The 26519-nt window shown below is 40.8% G+C and overlaps 1 protein-coding gene across 9 annotated transcripts in view; it reads right to left on the reverse strand.

The window, feature by feature from the left end:
* The window catches only part of LOC120421022 (C-terminal-binding protein), a 76767-nt gene that overhangs the window by 15255 nt on the left and 34993 nt on the right, over positions 1–26519 (reverse strand). For 8 of the 9 annotated variants that reach the window (XM_039584145.2, XM_039584147.2, XM_039584153.2 and 5 more), the window contains exon 2: positions 1139–1593. In XM_039584145.2, the coding sequence (XP_039440079.1) occupies positions 1139–1321 (183 nt within the window). In that variant the 5' untranslated portion in view covers positions 1322–1593. Of the gene's footprint in view, positions 1–1138; positions 1610–26519 lie in introns of those variants that run through there. The other variant, XM_052706418.1, reaches the window with a different exon arrangement.

Genomic DNA, 26519 nt, shown 5'->3' on the forward strand with positions numbered 1-26519 from the left:
CTACCAGGACAGGACAGCCAGCACCATGAAAGTCATCGATTGCCGGCCGCTCCCATCTCCACCATTCACCGGGGCAGGAATAAGCATTAGGAGCACGGGAAGTGTTGATGCTGAACTTACTTAGAAAAAGGCCCTATTGTGGAACTCGATCAAACTGACCGTTTGATTGAATTTAAACAACAGAACTGCGTAAGCATCGCGTGGAGTTGGTAGTTGTGAAAGGTAAAGGTCTGGGATTCGCCCATCAACGGGCCATTTTACTTGATCATTCAAAATGGGATCGCGGGCCACAAAATATCACCTCGCGGGCCACGTTTGGCCCGCGGGCCATACTTTGGTCACCCCTGCTTTAAATGTTGAGGATTAACCTCTAGTCTAGTCGTAACACGGAAAATTTTAAATTTCCATTTTATTTTCCCCTGTTAAGCCCAAAGAGATATTTCTGAGGAGAAATGACAGATAGTATGGGAACTATACTGCCGTTCTACGCATAATTGTCCCATGTTCAAAAAAGTGCAACTGAGAAAAACGCGATTGAAATTTTTCGACCGATTTCTGTGTTTCTACGCATAATTGTCCCGTGGGTTCCTATTCGCCCTATGTGTCCCTAATCGCCCCAGTTAGCAGTTTATCACCCTTATTTGTGATCCTCTTGCTATACAACAGGTAAACAAGGCATAATGCTTAGTAAAACGAATGATTCCGTGTAAGGAAATACTTGGTGTGACAATTATGCGTAGAAGTTCAACGATGGGACAAACAGACTTGGTGTTGTTTTTGATGAGTTTCCGAACAAAGTACCAGATTTTATGTGTTTTTCTTAAAGTACACATCAGACTAAACTTAAAAATGGTATAAAGTCAAAATCGTCAAAAACTGACATGGGACAATTATGCGTAGAACGGCAGTATACCCTACCTATCAGCCTATCAGCACTTTGATCATGAATTACAGCCTTTATGAAGTGTTTTTGACTTTTCCATAGTAATAAATAGCTCAAAAAAAAGTGAGCAAACAACTCTCCATTGTTGATACATTTGAAAATGTTAATTTAATAGCGGAAAACGGCAAAAGTGATGAGAATTGGTCGAACGGCTTAGAGTGATTAAAATGGGTATCACCAGGATCAACCACTTACTTTTTCGTGAATTTCCGATGTGCTCTGTGCGTCGCAGAACGCCACCGTCGCGACGTCCTTCAAGATCGGCATCTCGATCGAGCAGTCCCGGCCGTCGAGCAGCGCCACCAGCGGCCGCGACTGCATCGGTCCGTTCGAGATAGGTCCGCGAACGTCGCCCAAACGGGACCGTTTCGGCAACATGGTCGCGGCGGCGCGCTAGATCGCAGCACACGCACACACAACTCCTCTAGCGGCGGGGGTTTGCCTGTTGGTGACGTATTTTGGCGCCGGGTTTGTTTGCCGGACGCAAGGTTATGATACGGAGGTTAAAGGTGGACGATTTTCTTCGGGTTTCACTTTTTCGCTGCCACTTTGATTTTGGGTATGTTTTCAACACACTTTTGCACTTTATATATCACTGGTGTTTTTCGCACCGCACTTTGACTCTGTTAACACTTTTCTTCTTGAATTGCCTAGAAACAAACACTTAGTTAAATTAGTAAGAATCTTAAAAAAATGCAATCACTATCCCAGAGATCTTCATCACAAAGTATTCGGCTCTTCTGATGATTTTCATCAGACTAAGCCAATAGAATAAGGGTTAGAGTTGCACAATCCCAAAGCTAAACCGAGTTCGTGTGTGTGTGTGTGTGTGTGTTTTCAGCTTGATTTGAGGACCGCCATAATCTTGTTTTATCCGATATTGAAGGTTACTGGTGGTCGTCCGTACAAGTCCTCATGGTGATTGATCTGCAATAAAAAGAAGAAAAGAGAACCGTCAGTTATAACTCTCCTTAAAAAGCAAGTAAGCAAGCTAGGTTAATGTTCAGCAAATCTTTAAACAGCAACGCATTTAAACCTCTAAAACTCTCCTTGAAGAGTCCCGCTTTCAAATCTAAACCGCATTGTGCGCTCTTTAAACGGCAATTCAACCGGCAGGCCCAGCCCAACTTTCCCCTCTCCTCGTACCTCGAGGGGACAGCAGAAAAAAGCGTGTCGAGATAAAAGGGGTGAAATTTTATCGATTTTCCCAGCTCTCGCGCCAGGAGCTCGTGCTTCACCAACAACATCATCAGGCGGACAAGTGGAACTATAGTGAAACCACGCGTCGTACCTCCTCGTTGCTCGGGCTGCCATTCCGGGGCACAATTTTAGCAGCAGGAAGCCGGCTTTGTCCTGTCCCTAACCCCACTCCACCCCTTGGCTTGGGAGGCCACATGGCGTCTGGCTCGTCCTCGTCGCCGGCGAAGGAAAACCGGTGTGAGTGTGTATGTGTGCGAAATGTGCCGGAACGTGTCGACGAAGTTTGTAACACATATCCCACATTAAAACCGGAACAGGACCTGAGGTGAGGAAGTGGGCAAGGAAGAAGACGAACAGGAAAATGCTCTCTCTTGCTTTCTCTCTCTCTTTTAATGCTGGTGGTAGTGTATTTGTGTGTGTTGTTGAGACCGGGCAGATGAGCCACCTGTGTTGAATGGGTGACGTTGATTGTGGCGATTATGCAAGGTCGTCGAGAAAAGGTAGAACGAAATATTTAAAAAAAAAGGACTTGTAGGTTTAGCAAAATCTAGAACAAGGAACAAATATTTGTCGTTTAGAATCTGAGAAAAACTTTTCAGGGATGCAAATTCATGCAACTCGATTTTACATTAGTATCTAACCTAATCTAATACATACGCAGCCAGTAAGATGAAAGCAGGCTGGAAAGTCTAAGGGTATAATTACGCCCTTATCACTTGCGTGGTCAATATTAATAACTGCAATACATCCCAGAACACCCGAACATGTATAAAACAAATTAAAGCAGCCAGCCTTACTGCGTTGTGTTTACCGCAGATGGGATTCAGTGAACGGACCACATTTCACAGAAAAAAAAACATGGGAGGAAGGAGGCGTGGACATATCGTGCCAAATGCTCCAGCAACTCGGTTTGGCATTAGCAAATACAATTATTTGTCACAATTCAAACATCCATATCCACAAGTGGAGCACAACTCGACCATCTGTCAGTTTATCAATCACAGCTAGATAAACAATGACAAATCTAGAGTTTTTTTAAAACCAAATTTTCAGTTTTTGCTTTTTAGGTGTTATTTAATACCCCTGACTCAAGGCGGTTTCAAAAACACCCAAAAAGCAAAAACTGGAAATTTGGTTTATTGGACCTTTAAAAACAAAAACTCCAGAAATGATTATCATAACTAAAACATGAGTTATTAATTTCTATGTATCCATAAAGGGTCGAAATTTCGCTATTTCTCATCTGTTTCTCTCTGGCAAATGAAAAGTTTGACTTAAAATTGAGACCATCCATAAACCACGTGGACACTTATTTTTGTAAATTGTGATAATTTGTGAAAACAAAGTTGCACTTTTAAAATACCTCATTACATATTTAACAAACATATTTAGAAAGCTGCAAAAAAAAAGAGATTTAAAAGCCTCGGAAATAAAGCAAAAAAAAATATGCCTTAATTTTTAGGTGATGAATGACTCTCTTTTTTAAATCATAATGTACTTTACTGCCCATGTTCGCATAAATGTCCCATATGCAAAAACAGCAAGCTGATAAAAACGTACTTGAAGTTTGTCACATATAGGCGATCAGGGGCAGTTTACGTCAGATTTTTTTTTTTAATTTTCCCTCTAAAAATGTGTAAATTTACCACTATCGCTTCGCTTCGCTAGGAGACGGTGATTTTAGCGGATTGCAGACTGGATTTTCGCCATGTGATGTGATGATTGTCTAAGCTCAAGTTGCCTAGGAATCGATAATTGGGAATAGAACCAATTCCACCTGAACCAGATTCTCACCACCATGGCAGCCGTCCATTGCCGGCCGCTCCCATCTCCACCGCGCACCAGGGACAAGGAAAGGGAATTGGAAGACTGGAAGTGTTGATGCTCCACTTTTTTAAGAGTATTAAGGGAAAATCTCCACGGTATCCTCAAGTAAGTTTCGCTTGGAGTTGGACGGTTTTTGGGAAGGTGAATGGTCTGAGGAGCCACCCTAGGCGAGTGGTAACGACCGTTGGCATTGTTGTTCGAATTCTTCGTGTGTTCTCATTTCTAATGGGAATGCTTTCAATTCTTCTCATCTCTTATTGGATGAATTCTAGCAGTCGCCCAGGCTATTTATAGCGAGGTAATGTAGGTTCATTTCAAATGCGCCTGCATGCATGCAATGCAATGCATTCTTGTATGTTCTGATATTCAACTTGCATTCAACTTTATTCTCGTCCGTTTCTTGGATTCAACTATATCAGTCTAAGTCCTACTAAAGCTACTAATGCTCCACGGTAAAGTGGAAAGCATTTTGCTTGCCAATCCTAAGGACAGGGGATCGAACCCCGCCGTGAGCTGAAGTTTTTTTCATTAATTCCAAATTCAATGAGTCCAGAACTTTCTCGTTGGGAGCAGATGGGTATCGAACCCAGAACCATTCGCTTATAAAGCGAACATCGTAACCATTTAGACACGACCGCTCCCAAAATGTGTAAATTTACCACTATTCCAAAAAAGTGGCGTTACGACTTTTTCAGTAAAATTACAGCATAAAAGAGACCTTCCACAGTCACACATTTTTTACTGTTTAGATTTCGGTGTAAGTGTACGGTTGAATTTAGCTATTTTCGTTGTCATATTTTTATTGAGCTCGAATATGACCCCAACTCTACTCTAAGGGAGCGTTCTTTTATTACGTAACAAAAAAAAAGGATTTTAGACCCCCTCCCAGACCTCGTAAAAAAAATTCCACACTAATTTAAAGAAATGGTATTGGGCGTAACACGGCCTCCGACACCCCTCCTTCCCAACTGCGTTACGTTATAAAAGAACGCTCCCTAAAATGATTTGTGAAAGTGAGATCAGTGTAGAAATAAAAAGTCACTCTAATATCTCGGAACTGACGCCCGTGGGAGTCGCTCAACCTGCATTCCTGTCACACATGAGGTCTGCACAGCTGATTCTACGTAGATTTTTCCCGCCAGTACGGCTTCTGTCTCCCAAGCAGAAGGTTCAGGGATCAAATCCCGGTCGGTACCTTTGAAATTTGGAATCAGGAATTCGAGTATGAATAAAAACTAAAATGAATCAGATGGGATTCGAACTCACACCTTTGGATTGATGGTCTGGGACGCTAAGCAGTCGGCCATCAGAAGGTTTTACACTCTAGCAGTTAATTGATCCGAAGTGTTGAAACATGTTATCTTCTTCTCATATTAAATACGCGCTGATCCCTGATTTGCCTGAGGGGATTGGAAGTCTAAATATAGATCGAGTTTCCTTCAGATGCTTGCTTCTATGTTTAGGCGGGGCCGAACAATGCCCAGCGACCTCGGAATTGGACCGCAAGGAGCTCTGTCATTCTGAAACGGGTCGTTGGAAGCAGCGCGAGGGCTATCACCACCTAATACCCGGGACTGATATAAGTTGTATCAGCATTCGGCATATACACAGTCTGATACAAATTATACTTTCCCATAATTTCGCTACCGGTTAGCGGGTATTGGATTGGACCACACACACTCTAATATCTCGGAACTGACTGAACGGATTTATGCCGGATTTGTTCCGTTCGGTCCGATGTACCCATGAGTCCCTGTTGAAAATTATTAAATTTGGTTAAATGCTTTAAAAGTTAAACACAGAAAAATTTGGAAAGATGTACAAAAGGGTTGATTCTAAGATTCTAACATAACCTCAACAGCTCGTTCTCGGATGGTGTAAATCAAAACTTCAACTTTCGACCGCATCTTTAATAGCAAGGATTTTGGATGTTTTGCATTTTTTTTTTTTTTTTGTAAATGCTTCAACCTTTGCTTCAAAGACCTGGCGGCATTTACATCCCGGAAGAGAGTGTCCCTACCACACATACGCAGGAAAGAAAGCCCAACATTAAGAGCAAGAATGGGAAGGAACAGGCAACAACAGGAGCGACTTGATTTATACACAAACTTTACTCGGAATGACTGCGACGGGTTATTTTGAAATTGTGAGTGTGTGTGCTTGTTTGAGTGTGACAGAACCACACCACCGGGCACCGGCAGGATGGGCAAACATCCTGCTGGGTTATATTCTGGAATTAAATGGACGACGAGCCAAAAACAGAGTGGCACTCTCTCGTGGAATGAGAATGGGTTGCGGGGGTTATTAGCTGGAATGGCTATTACGAAGATTCGTGGGAGAGGGTGACGTCCTCTAATTGCCGTCAAGAGCCAGGAAGTGTGTGTGTGTGTTTGGGAATGTCCTCCGGTATCACATGGGCTGTGTGTGGATTTGCAGAAACTCAATAGTTGCAGGATGGCCTAGTTTCAGCGCAAAAGTACACCGTTTGAACTCTTTGTGGACATTTGAAACGATGAGTTTTTAATTAATTGGTATCTGGATTAGAGAAGTTACAAGAGTTTAAGAACTATAATTTATTTTGTAGTTTTTTTCCGTGAAGGTTCTAAAACATTCATAATTAAAACCTGAGCAGTTGAAGCAAGAGATTACAGAAACTCTATTTCAAAAAGTTGTTTCTATGTTTCTAACCAGCTCAAAGTTCTACACAATAAGACGATTATTACAGTGTTCAAAAGTTAACCTTTACCGGAGTTTGATCTAGAGAACTCACAAAAAACACAGTTCACGTACTTTTCATCCCTCCCCGCAGTAAAACACGGTGGTAAATTTTCAATAGTACACTCGGAACTTTCCCCGGTTGCGTTGGGTTGTCGACCATCACAGCCGGCCCTGAAGATAAAGTTTTCCGGCGCCCTTCTGTAACACAGTGTGCGCAGCCGGTGTACTGGTGGCCGATTTTTCCTGCCCGTGATCCCCGTGAAAGGATGGTTCAACTTTAACGCAGTTCCCACAACGGAGTGCAGTCTTGTTGGCCCGGTATTCAAGGGAAAACAGGAAGAGCGAAAGAGAAAAAGTTCCGCGTGGAAAACTTTTGTGCCACGTGGCTTTTGCGCGTCCTTGCCGTTTGGTAACTCTCATCCCAGGGACGGAATTTTGAGATTCCAAAAAAGTGTCCACGTGGTTAATGGATGGTCCATGAAAATATTACATCTGGAAATTACGTATGCCATAATTTTTTGTAATTTTACCTCTTAAAATGTGTAAATTTACCAGTTTTCTTATGTATTGCCACTTTTTCATTCTAAACTGATGTAAAATTACATCATAAAAGAAGCCATATTAAACGTGAAACGTTACACAAAGGATTTAAAATAGTTTACTACCATCTAACTACAAGTTTTTTTCAATTAAAATTTCTATTTTATTTAGACCTCTATTTTAAAAATCGTCAAAATTAAATTTTTAATTATTAAAAAAAAAACTTTTCAATGTTAAAAAATTTGCAATTTCGGAAGGTTAAATATAACCTCTTTTATGATGTAATTTAACCTCAATCTAGACTACACCAGAAAAGCGGTAAAATTAAACATCTTCAAAGATAAAATTACACTTTTTTTCTGACATAAAAGATGTAATAATACCATGATTTTTTTCACTGTGATTAACACGTTAGATTTTTTATCTCTGCACACCGTAAAAAATTGTGTTACGTTGGAAGATGTTAAATTTGGATGGATTAATATTACCGCTTTTATGATGTAATTTAGACTGAAAAAGTGGGATTACACCGGAAATGAAAATTTGGTAAAATTTCACATTTTTCCGACATAAAATGTAATATTATCATGATTATTTTCACTGCGTAAGCCAATGCATATTTTATTTCAAGTATTTTTTTCGATTTTTTTTATTTTTTTTTATTTTTTTTTATTTGTGTATTATATTTCAATTTTAAATCGCATGTTAAAAAAGTAGTTCAATGATGACTAAAATTACTTTGAAATTATTTTTTAAAATTATTTTTAAAATGTCATATTTGAATGCTTTTTTGATTAGCTGTATCGCCTCAAAAATCTAAGAATTATATCTAAAACGTACCAAAAAAAATTATAACAGTCTGAACTGTGCGAGAAAACATGGATATTATCTTGCAAACTGAGGTGGCGTGGTGTAGGGTGAGGTCACTTAAACTTTTCCTCGAATGAAAACTCTTCTTCATCTTTTTTTTTGTTTCCTATAAAGTTGTTTTGAGTCAACTTTTTCCCACTTCCACCCGCCTCTCTTCCGCTCCTTGCTGCTTCTAGTCCCCGCTTCACGCGATTAGAGAAAAACTTTTTCCTCCTGCCACCGACGACGACGACTTTGTCTCTCCCAGCAAACTTTGCTGGAAAAGTTTTCGCCGGCAATGCGCGCAGAGTGTGTCTTCGTGGGAGCTTTGTTTGTGTGGGTGTGTCTGCTCTGCTGTGTAAACCGAGCACAAGTGGGTGTTTCAGGATTTTTCATCTTTTCCTTCTTCCTTTAAGACCCCTCCCCCTCCACCCACTCTCTCACTTCAAACGGGGTGAGTTGAACTTGTTTTAAAGGTTTTCTCGCTGTGCCAAAAAAAAATTTTTCTGCTTCTGCTGAACTTTTTCCTGTTTTTCGCTTTCTGGCTAACTTTCCTACTTTCGAGATAAACTTTTGTATGCACAGCAACTTTTACTCTTGGTTATGATATAACTTTGCCGGTTGGGAGAAGTTTTTTCTTCTAGCCCGGGAAACGGCGCTTGATTTTCGGGAAAATTTTTGCTCCTCGAATAAATCTGCACGAGCGTGGGAGAAATATATGGAAGCTAATAACAAACTTTGGCGGGTGTCTAGCGTGGATAATTTGTTTTGCAACCTTTTTTTTTTGGAGCTTGTTGGAGATTATCTGTCCGAAAGTGCTGTAAAATGAGAAGAGAAGTTCAAAGAAATTTGATACCGAAATTAATCTAATTTTAAAGTTAAACATTAACAGCAGCATTGTGAAATTTTTTACCACAAAATTAATTATACTCTGCGGTTTCCATCATATCTACACTTACGTTTGAACAAACTTTTCAAATTTCTACAAAATCTTACCATCCCAATCCGAATCACTCAAGCGAAATTAATTGCTCCCAAAAACTAACACTGCTCGTATAATAAACTTTGCAAACTTTTCCTATACCATATCGATGCACCTGTACACATGTGTGCGTGTGCGTGTGCGTGTGTGTGGTACAAGAAAACTTTTCCGAACTTGGTGTATAAACTTGTTCCTTCTCCAGGATACGCAAACAATCCTCGTGTCGACGTGGGTGCGTGTCAGACGATTAAGCCACCAAATTATGCAAAATTTAATCTGAAAAGTTTCTACCAAACTATAGGTGGAAAACTATTTTGTCTAAGTTTGGGAACAATCTAAGGCGAAAATTTAAAGACCAAAAAAAAAACAAAGAGCAATTCCCGCTCACACAAAACGTAAACAGTTACTTGTGTAAGGGACATGCACTTTTTGTTTCCATCCAAGGTTACGTCCTATTGAAATGTTTGTTTTGCAAACTTGTGTGACGCTAGACAAAGCAGCAATATTTGGTGAAAAGTCACTCTTTGCTTCAATAAAAAATAAAGCGAAATCGTTTTCATTAAATAAGTTTTTTTTAAGCTAAAATTTGATAGGGTATTCTTCAACAATTAATAAAGCCATATCATAAACCGGGATGACATTGATAGGATTTTCAATTTATTTTTCAAATATTATACGTTTTGCCAAAAAAGTTTTTTTTTAATAGTGCTTAAAAAATTGTTTCGTTGAAAATTGATATTTAAAAAAACGATCAACACGTAGGGGAAATATACCCTTTCTAATCAAACACCTATTTTCGTCATGTGGAGAGTTTGATGCTCGATTAAAGCTCCAAAAATACTGTTGGCTGTAAACTTACCAGCAACAGCACCGCCTCGAGTAAGCACGCAAATGTACAGTCATCCCACATATTCGGAACACCCACAAATTCGGAACACTTTTGTGGTAATTTGTCAATAGGATGCAAGTTGCAACTTTTCTGCCAACCCTGCTATTTTCAGGACCTCTATTTGGACATTCTCGTGCTGTTTAAATAGTAAAAGTAGTACTTTTTATACAAAAAACTGCATTTCAAGACTTTTTTTTTATCCAGAGCAGCAAAACACTGACTCCAAATTTCCTGTTCCATAATTGTGGATAATCCCGAAACATGTAAATAATAAGCAAGCGCCATCAAAAAAACAAACGCGCAAAGTCTATTGACGTTTGACTTTTGACGACCCATTCCAATTGAAGGCTGAAGAAAACCGAGCGAGAAGCGAAGGCAAATAAAGAACAAAGGGTGACCACCAACACCACCAGCAGCGTCTGTTGGAGTGAACCAGTGATGCCAGCAAACTTTCTCTATAAATGCTACTTTTCGTGAGTGTTCGCTTAAAAATTGTATCACAATTGGCAGCACTAAGCAGACCCAAAAGAGCGCTGGAAGAAAAAAGAACTATGCTGAAAATAGAAAAATGGGCGTGGCCCAATGCATAGAATAACTTTTAGTAAAAGTGAAAATAAACACACTAAAAACCCAACCATGGTAGTTGCTACCATATTGTAGGGTTAAATTGAGAACACGCACCGACGTATTTTTGCTAAAAACATTCCGTGCTTGGAGGATTGACTGATTAACGCAGTCAGTTTTACTATGTCGAGAACGGTATGGTAATTTTAACCCTCCAATACGGAGAGAATGATAATGATTTTGTAATTGTTACCATGCAATTTTGTGGAAGTATGGTACATTTTCCCATATTTGCGTTTACTTTTACCAAAAAGCCACAGTTAATTTAATAAGCAGCATTTTTAGCAAATGTTCTTAAAATTACCATGGTCGGGCTTTCAGGGCAGAAATGTTCACAAAAAGTTGCTCTACTGGTTGGTGTTCTTGGTTTTAGTAAATTTCAAGGAACACTAGATTATCCAGCATCATTCAAACACGACCGCTTATTATGCTTAAAATGGGTATATTTCCCCTTATTGAAATTTTTGTTGCCACCAAAACCAATGTTGTAGCATGATTAAACGAACTTAACCTTCGGGAAGTCGCGTGTTTTGGCATTTCTTACAAGTGTCGTTACAAAGTGTGTACAAAGTACACGTACGCGACTTCCGGAGGTATCCACCTACGTGGTTGGTTCCTTCTTCACTACTCATCAAACATTGAATCTGAATTATCAATTGTTCGTAAATCACGTGATATGACTTGAGACAGGGTTGCCAGATCATCGAACTTTAAGACTCATTTAGAAGGTCTTAGGTCTTAGGATAACTTAGCCAACGAGAGGTCGGATGATGGATCCGGACATTGTCTACACCCAAAGGAGATATATAGCTCAAAATCTGCAACAGTTGATTTGCTACAGAAAATGTTACATTTTATAACAGTTTTTGCAGCAAGCTCATAGCTCAATTTTGCCCGCGTGTGAACATGTCCGCGATCTGCAGTTCTCACCAACACATATAATGCTGGCGCGTCCCCGAGCAACACTCCAGAGAGAACATTATGTTCGCGCTCTGTCCCTCACAATTCATCAAGCGTCCATGACGCGGTGGTAGCGTGTCGGCTCAGCAACCTAGAAGTTGATGGTTCAATCCTCGAAACCCATCATCTACCGGTCAGTATTCCCAGTGAGTAAAATAACTCTTTGAAGGGATCTGACTTTGCCGAGCCAGACAGGAATCGAACCCATCACCTTCCGCTTACAAGGCGATACCCGTATCCTCACGGCCACGGTAGCTCGGCAAAAAAAAACATGAGACAGGATTGCCAGATCTTTGAATTTTTAGTACCATTTGAAAGGTCTCTCGATCACTTATCCAACGTTAGGTCAGATGATGAATACGGACATTATTTTCATTCATATAAGTGAGATCCGGTTTCAAAAAAGTACGAAAATATCAATTAAGTGGTCATAATTACAGACAGGATTGCCAGATCTTCATTTTTTTATACTCGTTTGGAAGGTCTTTCGATTATCTATACAATGATAGGTCGGATATGGTAGCAAAGAGATCCGGCTTCAAAACAGGTGAAAAGATATCATTTAAGTGGTCATAACTTGAAACAGGGTTGCCAGATCTTCAATCTGTTAGAATTTTTTGAAATATTTTTCTATACCGTCAGTGGGGGTGACATTGGGTCTGGGGGGTGAGATTGGGTCAAAGTGATTTTTTACGGATTTTACCATTTTTCAGGTTATTCTCAATGAAACTGAGTTCTGTTAAAAAGGTTGTGTAGGGGACATCTTAAGATGACTTCGCTGAAAAAATCTCGTTCCTAGAACAAATCCTGTTATTTTGGCACATGTCTAAAGTTGGGGTACGTTTTTGGCCAAAAATGACCTCTCGAAAAATAATTTTTCTAATATTTTTGTTAGAATTGCTCGAAAACTACCCAAATGTTTGAAAATCTCCACTTCAAACATTGTAGCGTGTCAATACGATTCCCTCGAACAAGAAACGCTGTTGGATGACTTGTTTTTATCATATCGTTGTATTTGAGCATCATTTTAGTTTCATTTGACCCAATGTCACCCCCTCTAAGGGGTGAGATTGGGTCAATTTTCAAACTATTAGCATTTAAGGTAGTGTTCATCAAAATCCACCATATTTTGGGAAAATGTTAGTAATCTATCTAAGAACAAATCTACGTTGAAAGATTTTCGATGTTATTTAAATTGTTTTTGTTATTAAGAAATTTCGAGAGGTGTATCGTTTTTTGACCCATAGTCACCCCCACTGACGGTAACCTATCTAAAGATAGGCACGAAATTTGAAATTTCAGAGAAAGTGTCATCGTGGTTTATGGAAGGTCCCATGGCAACAAAATTTGAATAAAAAATGTGTTTTAATATGCATTATACATATAACTTAAACCTGTTAAATCTCTTTGAAAGATTATCCGAACTTAGTTTTCTTACAGATAAGTGAGATCCGGCTTCCAAAAAGAACATAAATGTCACTTAAGTGGTCATAACTTGATACAGGGTTGCCAGATCTTCATTTTTAGGCTCTTTTAGCCGGGACCCGTGGTGTAGGGGTAAGCGTGGTTGACTCTCACCCAGTCGTCCTGGGTTCGATCCCAGAAGGTCCCGGTGCCTTTTTTGAGACGAGATTTGTCTGATCACGCCTTCCGTCGGACGGGGAAGTAAATGTTGGCCCCGGTCTACTAGAGCTTAGGTCGTTAGGTGTAGGAGTCGTCTCCCGGGGACCTGCCTCGGTGGAGTCACTGGTAGGCAGTTGGACTCACAATCCAAAGGTCGTCAGTTCGAATCCCGGGGTGGATGGAAGCTAAGGTGTAAAAAGAGGTTTGCAATTGCCTCAACAATCAAGCCTTCGGACACCTAGTTTCGAGTTGGAATCTCGCAATCGAGAACGCCAAGACAATGCTGTAGAGCGAATAATTTATTTTTATTTAGAGGGTCTCTCAATTACCTTCCCAACGATGGTATAATATAACGCAATATGATGGAATTTGAGTAGATTTCTGGCCATTTATCTGACATCCGGAAATAAGCGAATACACATTTTTATTTTGCACTATTTATTGAAACTTCAAACAATAGCGACGTATGGGACCCTAAACCAAGTCGAATGCAACCGATTTGACGTATATCGGTTCAGCCAGTGCTGAGAAAACTGAGTAACAATCAAAACAACCTATAGGACCTTTTTTTTTTTTTAAAAAAAAAAAGCGAGCATTTATATTTTGAGTGCGCCATTGCCTTAAAATACATACAAAAATCTCACTTAAAAAAAGTGGCCAGGTCTACTGTGTAAAGTTTACCAAAGAGATGATTCGTTGAGCTCGGTTGAGTTTGAGCACGATGTGCTCAACCATCAAGATTCGCAGACTATGAGACGCTCAGATAAAAATATGCTTTTGAAAATCCATTTTAAACATGTTTTTTAATTTAATTTTATTTATTTTAATTTGACTAAATCAAGAGTGTGTTTAGTTGAAAGTCAAAATCAGGATAAAGTACTTGAGACAAAGGCTCGAGATAATATTTGTTAAGCATTACTTAGAAGCCTGTAACTTATTTTGATATTCACTCATCTTTAATTATTTTCTTTTGAAAAAATATCACAAAAACGCGAAAATTAATCGCGTAAAATCTTAGTTTCCCAGGAATTCCATTTTCAAAATTACTTGTCACGCACAAAAGCTTCCTTCTTTGAAGTCCGGCAATTACGATGAAAGCATTCCCCGTAGCAATACCGTGACAGCAATTATCAAGCCTTGTTAGTTCCACATCAAGTTGTTATCCTGTGTGCGTATTTGTTTTGGCACAAATTGACCTGACTAATGTATTCCGACTCTTTCTCTTTGCCGGTTTGTCTATTTGACAGAAAAATCAATATGCCAACAGTGGGCAACAACAAAAAACAAAAGAGGAGAGAACGAGATTCCAACAATATATATATAATGTCATAAATTCGACATTGTGTCCCCCGGCGATAGATTGCTACGCTTACACGGTAACTTCCTCTATTACGTCTCTCTCTCTCTCTCTCTCTCTCTCTCTCTCTCTCTCTCTCTCTTTCTCGCTCTATGTGTATAAATTTAAATTTCCCATTTTCAAAGGACAATCAGAGCACGAGACAGGGCGGCGTGGGTGTCCGGCGTGTGCGCGAGGAGAAGCAGGGCATGAATTTCTGGAAATCTGAGGCAACTTGGAGGTCGGGAGCGGGATGAAAAGTCACCCTCTCGTCCTGTACCCAACAACATCGAGGGCTGTCCACAGTCAGTGTCAGACAGAGATGGGCAAAAGTGTGACAGAGAGCGAGAGAGCAAAAAGCACCATACTTCGGGAAGAGTGCCATATTAAATATTCAAAAGCGAGAGCGAAAACTGAACTCGATGGCATTTTGTACTAATGGAAGGAAACGGTCGATGGACAACTGGGGGGGCAGGTCAAGTTTGGGAAGAGAGGGTGGGTGCCTGCAGGGCATACCAGGGCCAATGTTGTACCAGATGTGGGGCAAATTGGTAACAATAGCTTGCAATTGAACATTGAACTCAGCGCGTCAATTCAAGCTTTCAATTCCCTAGCGTGTTTTATAAGTTAATGAGTTTATAAATTTTCCATTTAATTACACAAATTAGTCCTCAGTTTACCCTGGTAGCCACCTGAGGTTGGAAGTCACCACCAAAACAGAGGGGGTACGAGGAGTGAGGGTGAAGAAGAAGCTTAACGTTAAATTCATGAGCGCTTCATTTTATCTTCCAACATTCCTGTACGTGTTTGCCGGCGATGGGTGTTACTGGATGGAAGGACTACTTTAGATGTGGATGCGACCGAGAGGCAAGAGGATCTCTAACGTTGCGAGGGTGGAAACGCTCTTTAAAGATGTGTGCTGCCGCCCAACAACGACCCGGTACTGCTCAGCTATGGGTGGTGGTGATGGGTTTGAGAACCTTTAAAGCAGTGGTAGCTTTTAAAGTGATGGTAAGATAGAGGAAAGCAATTACTTGAATTAGACGAATGCAAATTTTATGCCAGTGCAGATTAACATTAGGAATCTAAATAATCTGTGAATTTATCTGAATTGAAGATTATAAATATTACATATACTTAATAAATAAGTATAAAAGCTACACCCAAACCAAAGATCATGACATTAAATGTGAAAACCGAATCATCACAATGATTGACAGCTGTTCTGTAACAAAATGCTTGCTTAACGTACGCCAATGCACAACAGTTGACCTTAATTCGACTATCCGGACATTAATACTGCTGTTGAACACACTTTTAACCATAGCTATCAGATGTTCTGTCAATCTTGTCAGAAGACTCGACTTCTTGGTTTGGGTGTACTACCGAATTTCATGCTCATCGAACTTTCCAGCTACAACTGCACATGATCCCTCACCCGACTTGCTTTTTTTTTTTATTCCGGCGTGCAGTTAGAAAAGTTGCACTCAACGAGATTACGAGAAACATACAGCTCTCAAAAGTCCTTCACAGTAACCAAACACTTCCTCCCTCTCGCTCTCTGTCTCTTTTTCCTCCCAACTCAAAGAGCTAAACGTGCTGAGCGGCAGAGAAATATCATCCCAACTTTTGACGCTCTATAGCTGGTAGCGGCCAAAGTTGTGCAACAATTTCGGACCCAACTATTTAACTTTAAGCAAACTTTTCTCAAAACAATTACAACTTTGATGGCGATTTTGCCCCCCTCCCATGTTTGCCGCTCCAGCAGCGCAAAAGTTCACCATTCGGTGAAAAACTTCTCGCTCTATACCAAACGACGACAGCGAGCTCTTCAAGTCCCGTTCGAACAGGTCGTTTGGTGCCAGAGCACACTCTTTAATAAGGAAACTTTTTGCCTTCCCTCCCGAGATTTAGGGGGCTGCTTTTTGCTGAACTTTTTGGCCGTTTGAGGGAATCGATTTGCTTTTTGGGGTGCCACTTTGGCACCGCGGTTTGTCTCAATTTTGACGTGGAAAACGTGGAAATTAGGTTAGGTATCCAATTGTAGAGTATTGTTAAGTTTCAGCTATTAAATAATAACACAACTCGACATTTTTGAAGATGATGTCGGTAAATGCTTCAGTTTCGTCAAGGTATGATAGATTTGGGATCCCTGAACGCACTCATATCGACCGAATTACATTTTTGTGAAATCGCGGCCAGTAAATAAAATTTTAAGTTTCAAGGAAAAATGGTATGGAATTGTTTTAAGCAACCATGCGCACCCGCGTTTATCTATGAGGGTAGCACAAATTAGGGGATGCGCATGGTTACTTATTATGAACCTTTGAAATTTACAAACTTATATATTGGCAGGGAATTCACTAAAAAATAATTCTGTCGATTTAAGCATGCTCAAATCTATCGTACCTTGCTCAAATTGAAGCGTTAACTGCCCTAAAAAATTATCGGGTTATGTACAATCTCAAACAAGCTGATCCTCAATATCATAGCATAGCATTGGTGACTACCCGTAGTTGCTACTCCGTTATTGACACAGATGAAAAGTAGGAACCAATCATCACCACTTCGCACCTCTCAAAGGCCCCTATCATGCTGATCAATCACGGCGGCAGCCACGACCAGTTTTAAGATCACGGGTAAGTGTATAGGAATGGTAGTTCGTTACTTGAGGGATGAAGACCGCTAAATCGGCTGCGTCTTCGACAAAGTATCACATGAGTTTTGAGAGGTTAGTAAGATGGGTATGAGGTCAAAGAACACGATCGTTCCTGCGAAGCAACCGCGCAGCCCCGCTGCCCACAATCGACTTCACGAACAGCGACACAGAAGAAATTAAAATAAACATTAAAAATCAAGACTTCAACGTCCCTCTAACCACTCTAACTGTCTTCGCTTCTCACGTGCCATAACTGATAAAAAAAACAATTACAATTAGCACAATCACCACCACGCAAAACCGGATCACAATTAAAAAAAGAAATTCAACCACGCGTCTTCGCTTCTCGCACAGAACTGAACCAAACAAGCTGATCCTCATAACATTTCTTAACATCTCGTCGACGTGCCACCTGAGCTACGATGACATCGAGTGAACTGCATGAATAATTCGCTATGATTTTTGTTCAATAAAGCAATTGAAACATTCATAGAGACTCATTTCGAAGCTAGCTGTGCCTAACTCGTCGGCGTGCCTTCTGAGCTACGCTGCTATTGAATGGACGCGATTTTTTTCGCTTTTCGATTCCGATTTTCAAGCTCATACATTACCAGCAATGACAACGTCTATTCCGATGGAAAGTTGCGCTCGAAATCGTTTGTCTCGTAGCCACATGGAAATAGATTCACTTCGATAACTTTATCAAGCACTGTGTCGTGGAATGCTAACTTTTCCCAGCGTGGCAACAACAAAAAGTCGGGAGCTGGAGGTTGCCACGTTCCCCAAGTAAGTTGGCAACTGAACTAAAAACTCATTACAAATTTTCCTCTTGCGCCGAGTTCGCAGAAGGGGAGTGGAGGAATAAAAGTTTACCACCGTGGATGTCACGTGTTAGGAGGAAAGCGCGCGCGAAAACTTTCCAGAATAAAGCTCTATTCAGGAAAGGGGGGGGAATACGGTCAACTCCCGAAGGGAGGGGGCGAAATGACGGGAAGGCTTCTCTCGGTACCAACCAAGATTTGCCAGCCTAGAAGATGCTGCGCTGCCAGCGCGCGCGAAGAAAAACGAGCAAAAGTTGAACTAGGAGAAAATAGTTTAGCGAGCCAAAAGTTTTTATCATTTTCTTTTTGCACTGCCGCCAAAGTTTTCATTTAATTCCTCCTACTACGTCCCCATCCTTGATCGTTTTTTCCCCCCGAGTCTGAAAGGGAAACGTCGTTGAGCATCTGTTAATTACTGCACCCTCGCAGAGCTTCATTCCCTTTGCCCGGCTTATCGTCCCTGCTCAAACTTTCGACTTTTCTTTGTCTGAGAGGGAAAACAGTGAACGATGGGAGCGACGTTGTCAGTTTAAATTAATTTTAAGGGGAAAGGCGAACGTTCGAACTTTGCGATCGTTATCTTGGCTAAAGATTCTTTTTTTTTTTTTTTTTGGAAAGTGCTGAAGATGCATTTTTTACGACGCATTAAATTTTCTGGGGGCAATAAATTGACAATCTATAGCAGTTATTTTAGTCGTTGTTACTGGGAAAGAGGGAAACTTGCTTCCCTTCTTGATTTTCTTTTAGGAAGTTTCTAAAACTTTGATAAAAGACAGACTAGCTGATAACTAACGGTGCCATCGAAGCACGCTACTCTGGAATCCGCCGACGTGCCATCTGAGCTTGGATTATGCATTATGACAAGCAGCTACGGGCCCAAGCTCTCAACGAAACCATGTTCGATGGACGTCGCGACAGGTGGTGTAGGGAGGTTGCGGTGCTGAGGTAAGCAAAATGAAGCGAAAATAAGTGATTCATGTGCCGCGCGCCACGCTACCTCAGCCCGGCGTCCAACGGATACCGGACCGCCTCCCTTCAGGTTTCTCCATTAACACTACCGCCGTCGGTAGTCTGGTCTGGCAGCCCATAACTAGAAACCGGTTATTTTTTCGCTTTTTCGTCATTTTCGCCGCTGGTACAGTCCGAAAATTGTTATTCAAGTGACACGGTTTCACATCTACATGGCCAGCTGGAACCGACGACGACGACCAGCACACTGTACACATTATGCTCGCTCGCGAAGGGTAACTGTAGCACAGACACCAGCAGTGAAGGATCGCAACGGCGATGGCCGTCAATGTTGCCAAAATTTAATGGAACCAATTCGCCACCGCGAAACCGAAAGAGGACCGCTCTGAAGCGTGATGGGCCGGCTTGATTTGAGACGGCTCAATTCGGTGGTTCGTGTGTGTGTTGAATCAGGCGCGATCGATCGATTCGATTGAATAACTTGACACAATTTTGGTGCGTTCGAGCGCGCCGGAAATTGTTGCCGTTGAAGCGATGGTTTTGGTACGGTATGTCCACGCATCCTTCGTCCCCAGTAGATTCTGTGAAATGTAATCCGTTCTCAGAATCATCTCTGTGGTAAACATAATGCAGATGGGCTGGCCGCTTTAAATTAGTACAATTTCAATATAACTACTTTGACTTCTTGAGCGTTGATACACTGCTGCTTACCTGGAAAAGACAAAGAGAAAAAAAGGAATTAGATCAGAGTCGAAGATTTCAAAATTTAAATGATGACTAAGAAGTAGGAAACATTGCCAACTGATAGCACAAAAATAGTCGGCTCCTTGTACGGCAACTGTGCAAGTCACACTCGTAAACAGATCGCAATTAAATCGCGTCCAAGCTGCGATTTCCTTTCAGAGCTGATAACAGCGAAACTCGTGGCGAATTGCACCTTTAGACCTCGTTATCAATGGAATCTTAATCGAACACGTTTTCATAAACATAATTTCAAGCTCAACCTCCTGAAATCATATCAATAGCCCCGTCAATCCCTCTACGACCTACTAGCTTAGTCTCGCCATGCACTTGCTGATATGCTAAGTCGCAAACACAACCACACAAAACCGGCGGCGGACTTTACGCTGAACTTGAAACCAAGCCAACCGATTGCACGTACTGAGCTCTGCCAAGTGGCGTTCGAGCAGCAGATAAGAAAAGTAAAGCGATAACGATTCATATTGTAAGTTTGTTCGAAACATCGAGTTCTGCAAATGTGTCCCGCGAGCAAACTTGGACGACCTAAAATTTCTAATGTTTTATGAAAAGGCTCAATTTTGATAAATTGATTGAGAACCCCGTGATTTTTTTTTTATTCAGTAAATGTTTCACAGAGACAACAAACCCTCTCCTTATAGCATTTTATCTTGTTTGCCTCTCGTTGCGCGTCATTCACACTGTACAGCAATAAAAATGAAAACAACACCTTGTGCCTCACTTTCAACCAGCAACCGCGGCGGTGGTACTTAAGCGCAAGTGATAAAAAGAAAATTAAAAAAAAACACACCAAAATTTTGTACATTCCGCGAATACTTGGTAAAAATATGAAATTCATTACATTTCAAGAGCGACCGCACTGTGCTGTTGTCGCTTTTATGTTTACAAATCGTTGCAGTTGTACCGTAATGTCGCACAACTGTTTTGACAGATCTCGAATTCACAAGACTTTGTTCAAAATATGACAACAAAATAAAAATAAAGTTCAAGTTGACACACTTCATACAATTTGTAGAAAATAAAATCAACTGTTATATTTAAAACCAGTGTAATTTTGTCATACGTCATACACATGTGACAACCTGGCACAACGCGAACAAAAAGTTGAGATCGCGTGCGCGTTGGCATTCTAAAAATAAGTCATTCGAGACCAATAGCACTGCGGCTTGTTTGGTTCTTTTTTGCTTTGCTCATTCTTTGACATACTCTGTCGGACGGTGTGGAGCACCACCAAACATCACAGAAAAAGCATGTAGCATTGCATGGCCTCTATAGGAGCTCGGTGCGCGCATTTTTTTCGAATCGGAAAGTGCAAAAGAAATAAATTCACGACGTGGCCGTGCCCTTCACGCTGCGATGCACACTGCACTGGTTGTGCGATTGTGTGTGTTTAAATTGTACATTGTGGTTGTTTAAGTTTTTTTACTTTTTTGAATAACTATGAATGGAAGTTGTTTATGGAGTCGTTAGGGTCCACCCAAAAACTGTCTTCATCGTTTGATTCAATTTGTATGGTCTGCATTACGGCATTTTTCTTGTTAAAGGCATGTCCTTTATTTTTTGAGAAAGTATATTTGTTTTGAAAAAGTCGCTGCACATCTGGGAACTCCAATTCAGTTATTGCTTTGAATCATAAAATTGCATCCACTTCCAACCCAATTCTTCGTCACGTTGAAGCCTAAATGAACACCCAACTGGCAGTCGCATGATTGAAAGTATATCAGAATCTGCATGAAATCTGTCCTCATGCATTTTTTGCGATATAGGAGTATGACATTTTTGCCCGTTACCGACAATTATCGACATTACCGACGGCTTTTTGGTTGTATTTCACAAAAAAAAAACACTTAGCAGAAAAAAAAACTGATGAAAAGTGAGTGAAAGAGCACTAACATATGCTTCTCTTTGGAGTGTTGCTCGGGGACGGGCCAGCATTATATGTGTTGGTGAGAACTGCAGATCGCTGAAATTTTTACACGCGGGCAAAAATGATCTACGGGCTTGCTGCAAAAAATGTTATAAAATGTGACATTTTCTGCAACAAATCCAATGTTGCAGATTTTGAGATATATTTTTCCTTTGGGTGAACTTATTTTATCCACCCCAATGTTTGGCGTATGCTTGAAAAACCTCAAAACTTAATTTTACCCCAAAAAGTAGTCAAAAAGTTTTAAAACAGATCAACAGCATTAAAAACTAAGTCACGCTAGAGCTCGAACATAGCGTCATACTTTGTTTTTGTTTACTCGGTGGTGCAGCTACAGTAGAGGGGATCATTCGGAAATCACGTTACGCATTCTCTCTTTTCAGCCCCCAGCTCAAAAGTTGCGAGTTTTTGTCCTCTTTATCTAAATCAAATAAAAAATACGGATTTTGAGAAATTATTTTTTTTTTTTGAAAAAAGTTTATTTTAAATCGGAATTGATTACCGTGTTCTCATCCATTCCGTGTACCTCATTCATACCTACAATTTTGTCAAAGACACCAAATCAGAATATTTTTTTTTTCAGAATATTATCGAATATTTACATACCATTTTTGTACGGATAGCTGCCAAAATTGCATGGAGATTTGGCGGTAGATTTCGTAGAGAATTGTTCTCTTAGACTTTACAAGAAGAATTCTTGTTCAGATATGTGTTCAAGCCAATCCTAAGATATATGTTGTAAGCGGGGGTTTGTTCAAGAAGCAGTCCTTTTGGTTTGAATCTTTTAATCATGGAGAAACAATTTTCCAGTGTTTTGTTCGAAAGTTAGCCTGGAATCGAATGGAGTATTTTTTATCAATTTGAATGTTTGCACGCAAGTGTCATGATCAACATTCGGTTGTATTCATTGTTTTAACTAAATATCACCTAGCTCTTGAATGCAGTTTTCCCAATTAGCATAGCATAGCATTGGTGTCTACCCGTAGTTGCTACTCTGTTATTGACCAGGACCTCCAAGAATTGCTCCGTGGACCACAGATGAAGAGTAGGAACCAATCATCACCACTTCGCAACTTTCAAATGTCCCTATCATGCTAGCCAATCACAGCGCCGGCCACGAGACACGGGGGAAGTGGATAGGAATTTTAGTCCGATACTTGAGTGACTAAGACCGCTCTTGAATGCAGTTTTCCCAATTCTAGAGATACCAAAATTGCAAGTTACATCTCACACACAAATCAATCAAAAGAATCCACCATTACCTGTTGCACACACAACGCCACACACTTCGATACCAATTTGCTTTGCAAATGGAACCGGTTCGACACTGTGCCGTTCACGTACAAAACTCGCTTCAAAAACGTGGCCGAGTGCACCCAGACCTAGCACGGCAGCCATCAATAAGCCACTTCAGCTACGGCGCGCGGTGACGGCGGCTCTAATTGACAAATCGCTCAGTCGTGTCGCCGCCGAACCAATGCCAGTTAGTTGATGGTGGTGACCCTGTCCTTCAACGTAGTTGTTCTGCACGACCGGGCGGTTGCAGGGGCTTGGGCGTGTTTTTTCAAAGGTTGGAGGAAATAGCACTCAAACGAGTTGGGAAGGTTGGCACTAAGGCAGCTCTATATCGCTCTTAAATGGAGATTTAGAGCTTTACAGCAACTCCAACCTTAACGGTGAAGTACCTGGGACAGTTCGTTTCGTTGATTGACTGTCTTCACGGCTTTTGACGAGAGCGGCCTCGCGGAACTCGACTTGGTTAGCTTTTCAAGTTTATATTTTCTCGCGCGCGTTTCAAGCAACATTATTTGCTCGTTTCATAACAAGTCATATGTGCGCAGTGTGTATACAGACAACTTTGTTTAAATTTTGCCTTGTTGTTGGTCTCAATTTTCGATCGCATTCGTACACGGACGACGCCGCGCCTGTTTCTTATTTTTAGCTACGATGATTTTCTTCTTTTTCTTTTTCCGTCAGCTCGACGAGCTTGTGGTGCGCGTTGGTAATCTTAATAAGTTAATTTATTTATGGCTCTCTTTTGGGTTCACGAGCGCGCGAATTGTAGCACTGTGGTGTGGTGTAGGTTTGGAGGAGTGCAGCAACGCCCCATTTCAATACATCACAACAAACCGATCGTGGTGAACGCGATGTTGTCTTTTCCTCCGTTATGATGGCCGCGGTGATGTATTGCCTGGGTATATCGGGCAGCAACACAACGAGTTCACTTTGTTTACAATGGGCAGTAAACACTTGGTGTGATGGCGCCTCCATGGTCGAATCGTGGAGACTGATTTAGTGCTTCGTGGCACTTAACGCAGACTGTGTAAGGATTGGAAATATTTTGAATGTTCAGGACAAACATGCTTCCATGAAGTTGATTCAAGACTGATTTAGAGCTTAAATCTTAAATCTAACAAATATTACAATAAATGCTTTTCGAAGTTTAAGCAATGAGTGCTTATTTACAGCTCTTCAATCTTTATATCAGGCTCTTATCGGGAGGACCTTATCGGAGCCATTAAAAAATATTGCTCAACCAGTAGAAGCAATTCGCACTGAATTGTGCTGACATCAACCAACCCCCTCCCTCCCTCGATCATCGCGTCGCCAAATCTACGTCATCATCACAAAGCCAACCGGCTCGCTGACATGATAAAAATGTTGCAGAACCATGCACTTTTTTCTCTCTCTTGTCTTGCTTTATATTTATTTTATTACGCTACACTGCTGCCACTGCCCTTCTCTCCCTTTTCTCTGTGCAACGTCGTGTTCTGTTCTGCAATCGTTTGCTCTTTTTTTTTTTTGGTCTTCTTGCCATCATCGTCGACCGGCGGGGCTCCCGCAGCCTTGATTTGCTGACTTTGCACTGTTGTACACAACGCCACCCCAAACCTAACCTGACCGCAGCAGCAGTTTGGAAACCGCAGAAAAGTGCTGCCTCGGCGGGGTAGAGCAGAAATCCACCGACTTGGCCCCGCCACCCGGTTGGGTCCCTTGTTTCACACACCTTGCACGGTAGGCCAGGGCGCAAAATTAGGTGGAAATTTGATGTTCTGGGATTTTCTCTTAAAAACCATTTCTGATCACTTTTTATAATTTAATGCAAAAAAAAAAAAAATGGGCAAGACAACATTTTGCGATGGATCAACTGTGGTCCGCCACGAAGATAATTTTCCAAAATTGAAGTCCATTTTAAAACCATTGTGGTCGAAAAAAGGGTCATTGTGCTCAGGAAAATAAATTTTGTCGTTGTTTTAAGATCCATTTGTTGCTAATGGAAAAGGCCAACTTTGGCTTTTTTTGTGTAAAAAAAATCTATGGCCCTACACGATTTACGAGGTTTGACTCAAAAAAATAATGTTGAAAACAATCAACAAAATTTTGCGTTGAATTAAACATTTAACCTTCTCAATTCTACAAAAGTCTTTTGTTGTTATGAAAAACTTGCTTTGACGTTAAGCGTTGATTCGAAAAATATCTAGTTTTTTTTTTATATCAACAGAATATTTTGTTTGCCTTTTTTCTGTGTGAATATCTTTTTGGAGTGTTGTTGTAGAAGGATTACGATACGAAATTGTGCAGTTATCGACAAATTAAATTAAGGGAGCAGCTGTGGCTGTTCGATTCCCATCTGCTCCCATCGAGAAAGTTAAGGACATAGAAATCCTTGAAATGCTAAATATGAACGAAATATCAAAGTCGCTGGAGGCGGGGTTCGAACCCCCGTCCTTTGGATTGGTAAGCAAAAATGCTAACCACTAGGCTATGGCGACTTGGTGAGCCTAGACTGGAATTAGGAATACTGTTACAACCAACCCGCAATGCCTTTCGAGGTTATCCTAGGGTTCTACCTCTCCTACTAACATTGAGTCCAAAACCTCCCTACAAACATCTATACCACTAAGGTGACGTAGGGGTCCTTGCGCACTTTAGATAGGTGTTTACTAACGATCCTTCCCATCCCTGAGGATAGCTTGGACCCGGCCAGGACCCCCTTATGCCCTGGGTAGTATTACACACTCATCAAAAGATGAAGACAGGGTATTTCCCGTGTTGGATTATTGTTCCGGATGAGGGTCTAATACAACCACACCAAACAGTGGGATAAGCGTTGTGGAGCCTTCCGGTGGCGGGGCGTCCTCCAAATGCTGTTGCTGATGCTAATCGACAAATTAACTCGATTGACATGACTAAAAAAAATTGCTACAGTTGAAAAATTCTAATAAAATACCGGGGAACTCGTGCAGCGAACTTTTTTGGAGCCTTCGGTATGCCCATAGAAGCCATTTTGCATCATTAGTTTGTCCATTTAATTTTCCATACAAATTTGGCAGCTGTCCATACAAAAATGACATATGAAAATTCAAAAATCTGTATCTTTTGAAGGAATTTTTTGATCGATTTGATGTCTTCGGCAAAGTTTAGGTATGGATAAGGACTACACTGAAAAAAAAAATCGAAATATTTTTCGCATAAATAATTGACATGGTTAAGTCCTACGGGGTACCGGAGCCGGTTCCAATTGGGCACCAATCGACATCAGCTCAGTGAACCGTTTCCGGTTGGCTTTGTTTTGTGGAATATATTTTGTTATATTGGCCAAAAACCAAAAGTAGGGCCGAGGTACCCCAACGGAATCCGGGTATATTTCCGGTAAAAATGGACCATATTTGCCCCCCAAAAAATGGAATCTTTTGCAACCTGAAGCATCCGAATTGGTAAATTCTATCAAAAGTTATGAGATTTTTAAGAAAAAAAATAGGGGTCAAATGACTACCCGAGCGTTTGAGTGTTAAAAGCTTCAAAAGGGAGTAATATTGAATGATTGGTCCTTTTTAAATGTTATTCTTGATTTAAAAAAATTAAAAAAATCGAAAAGATAGGAAAACTTTA

This window comes from Culex pipiens, chromosome 1 (assembly GCF_016801865.2).
Source record: "Culex pipiens pallens isolate TS chromosome 1, TS_CPP_V2, whole genome shotgun sequence".
NCBI lineage: Eukaryota > Metazoa > Arthropoda > Insecta > Diptera > Culicidae > Culex > Culex pipiens.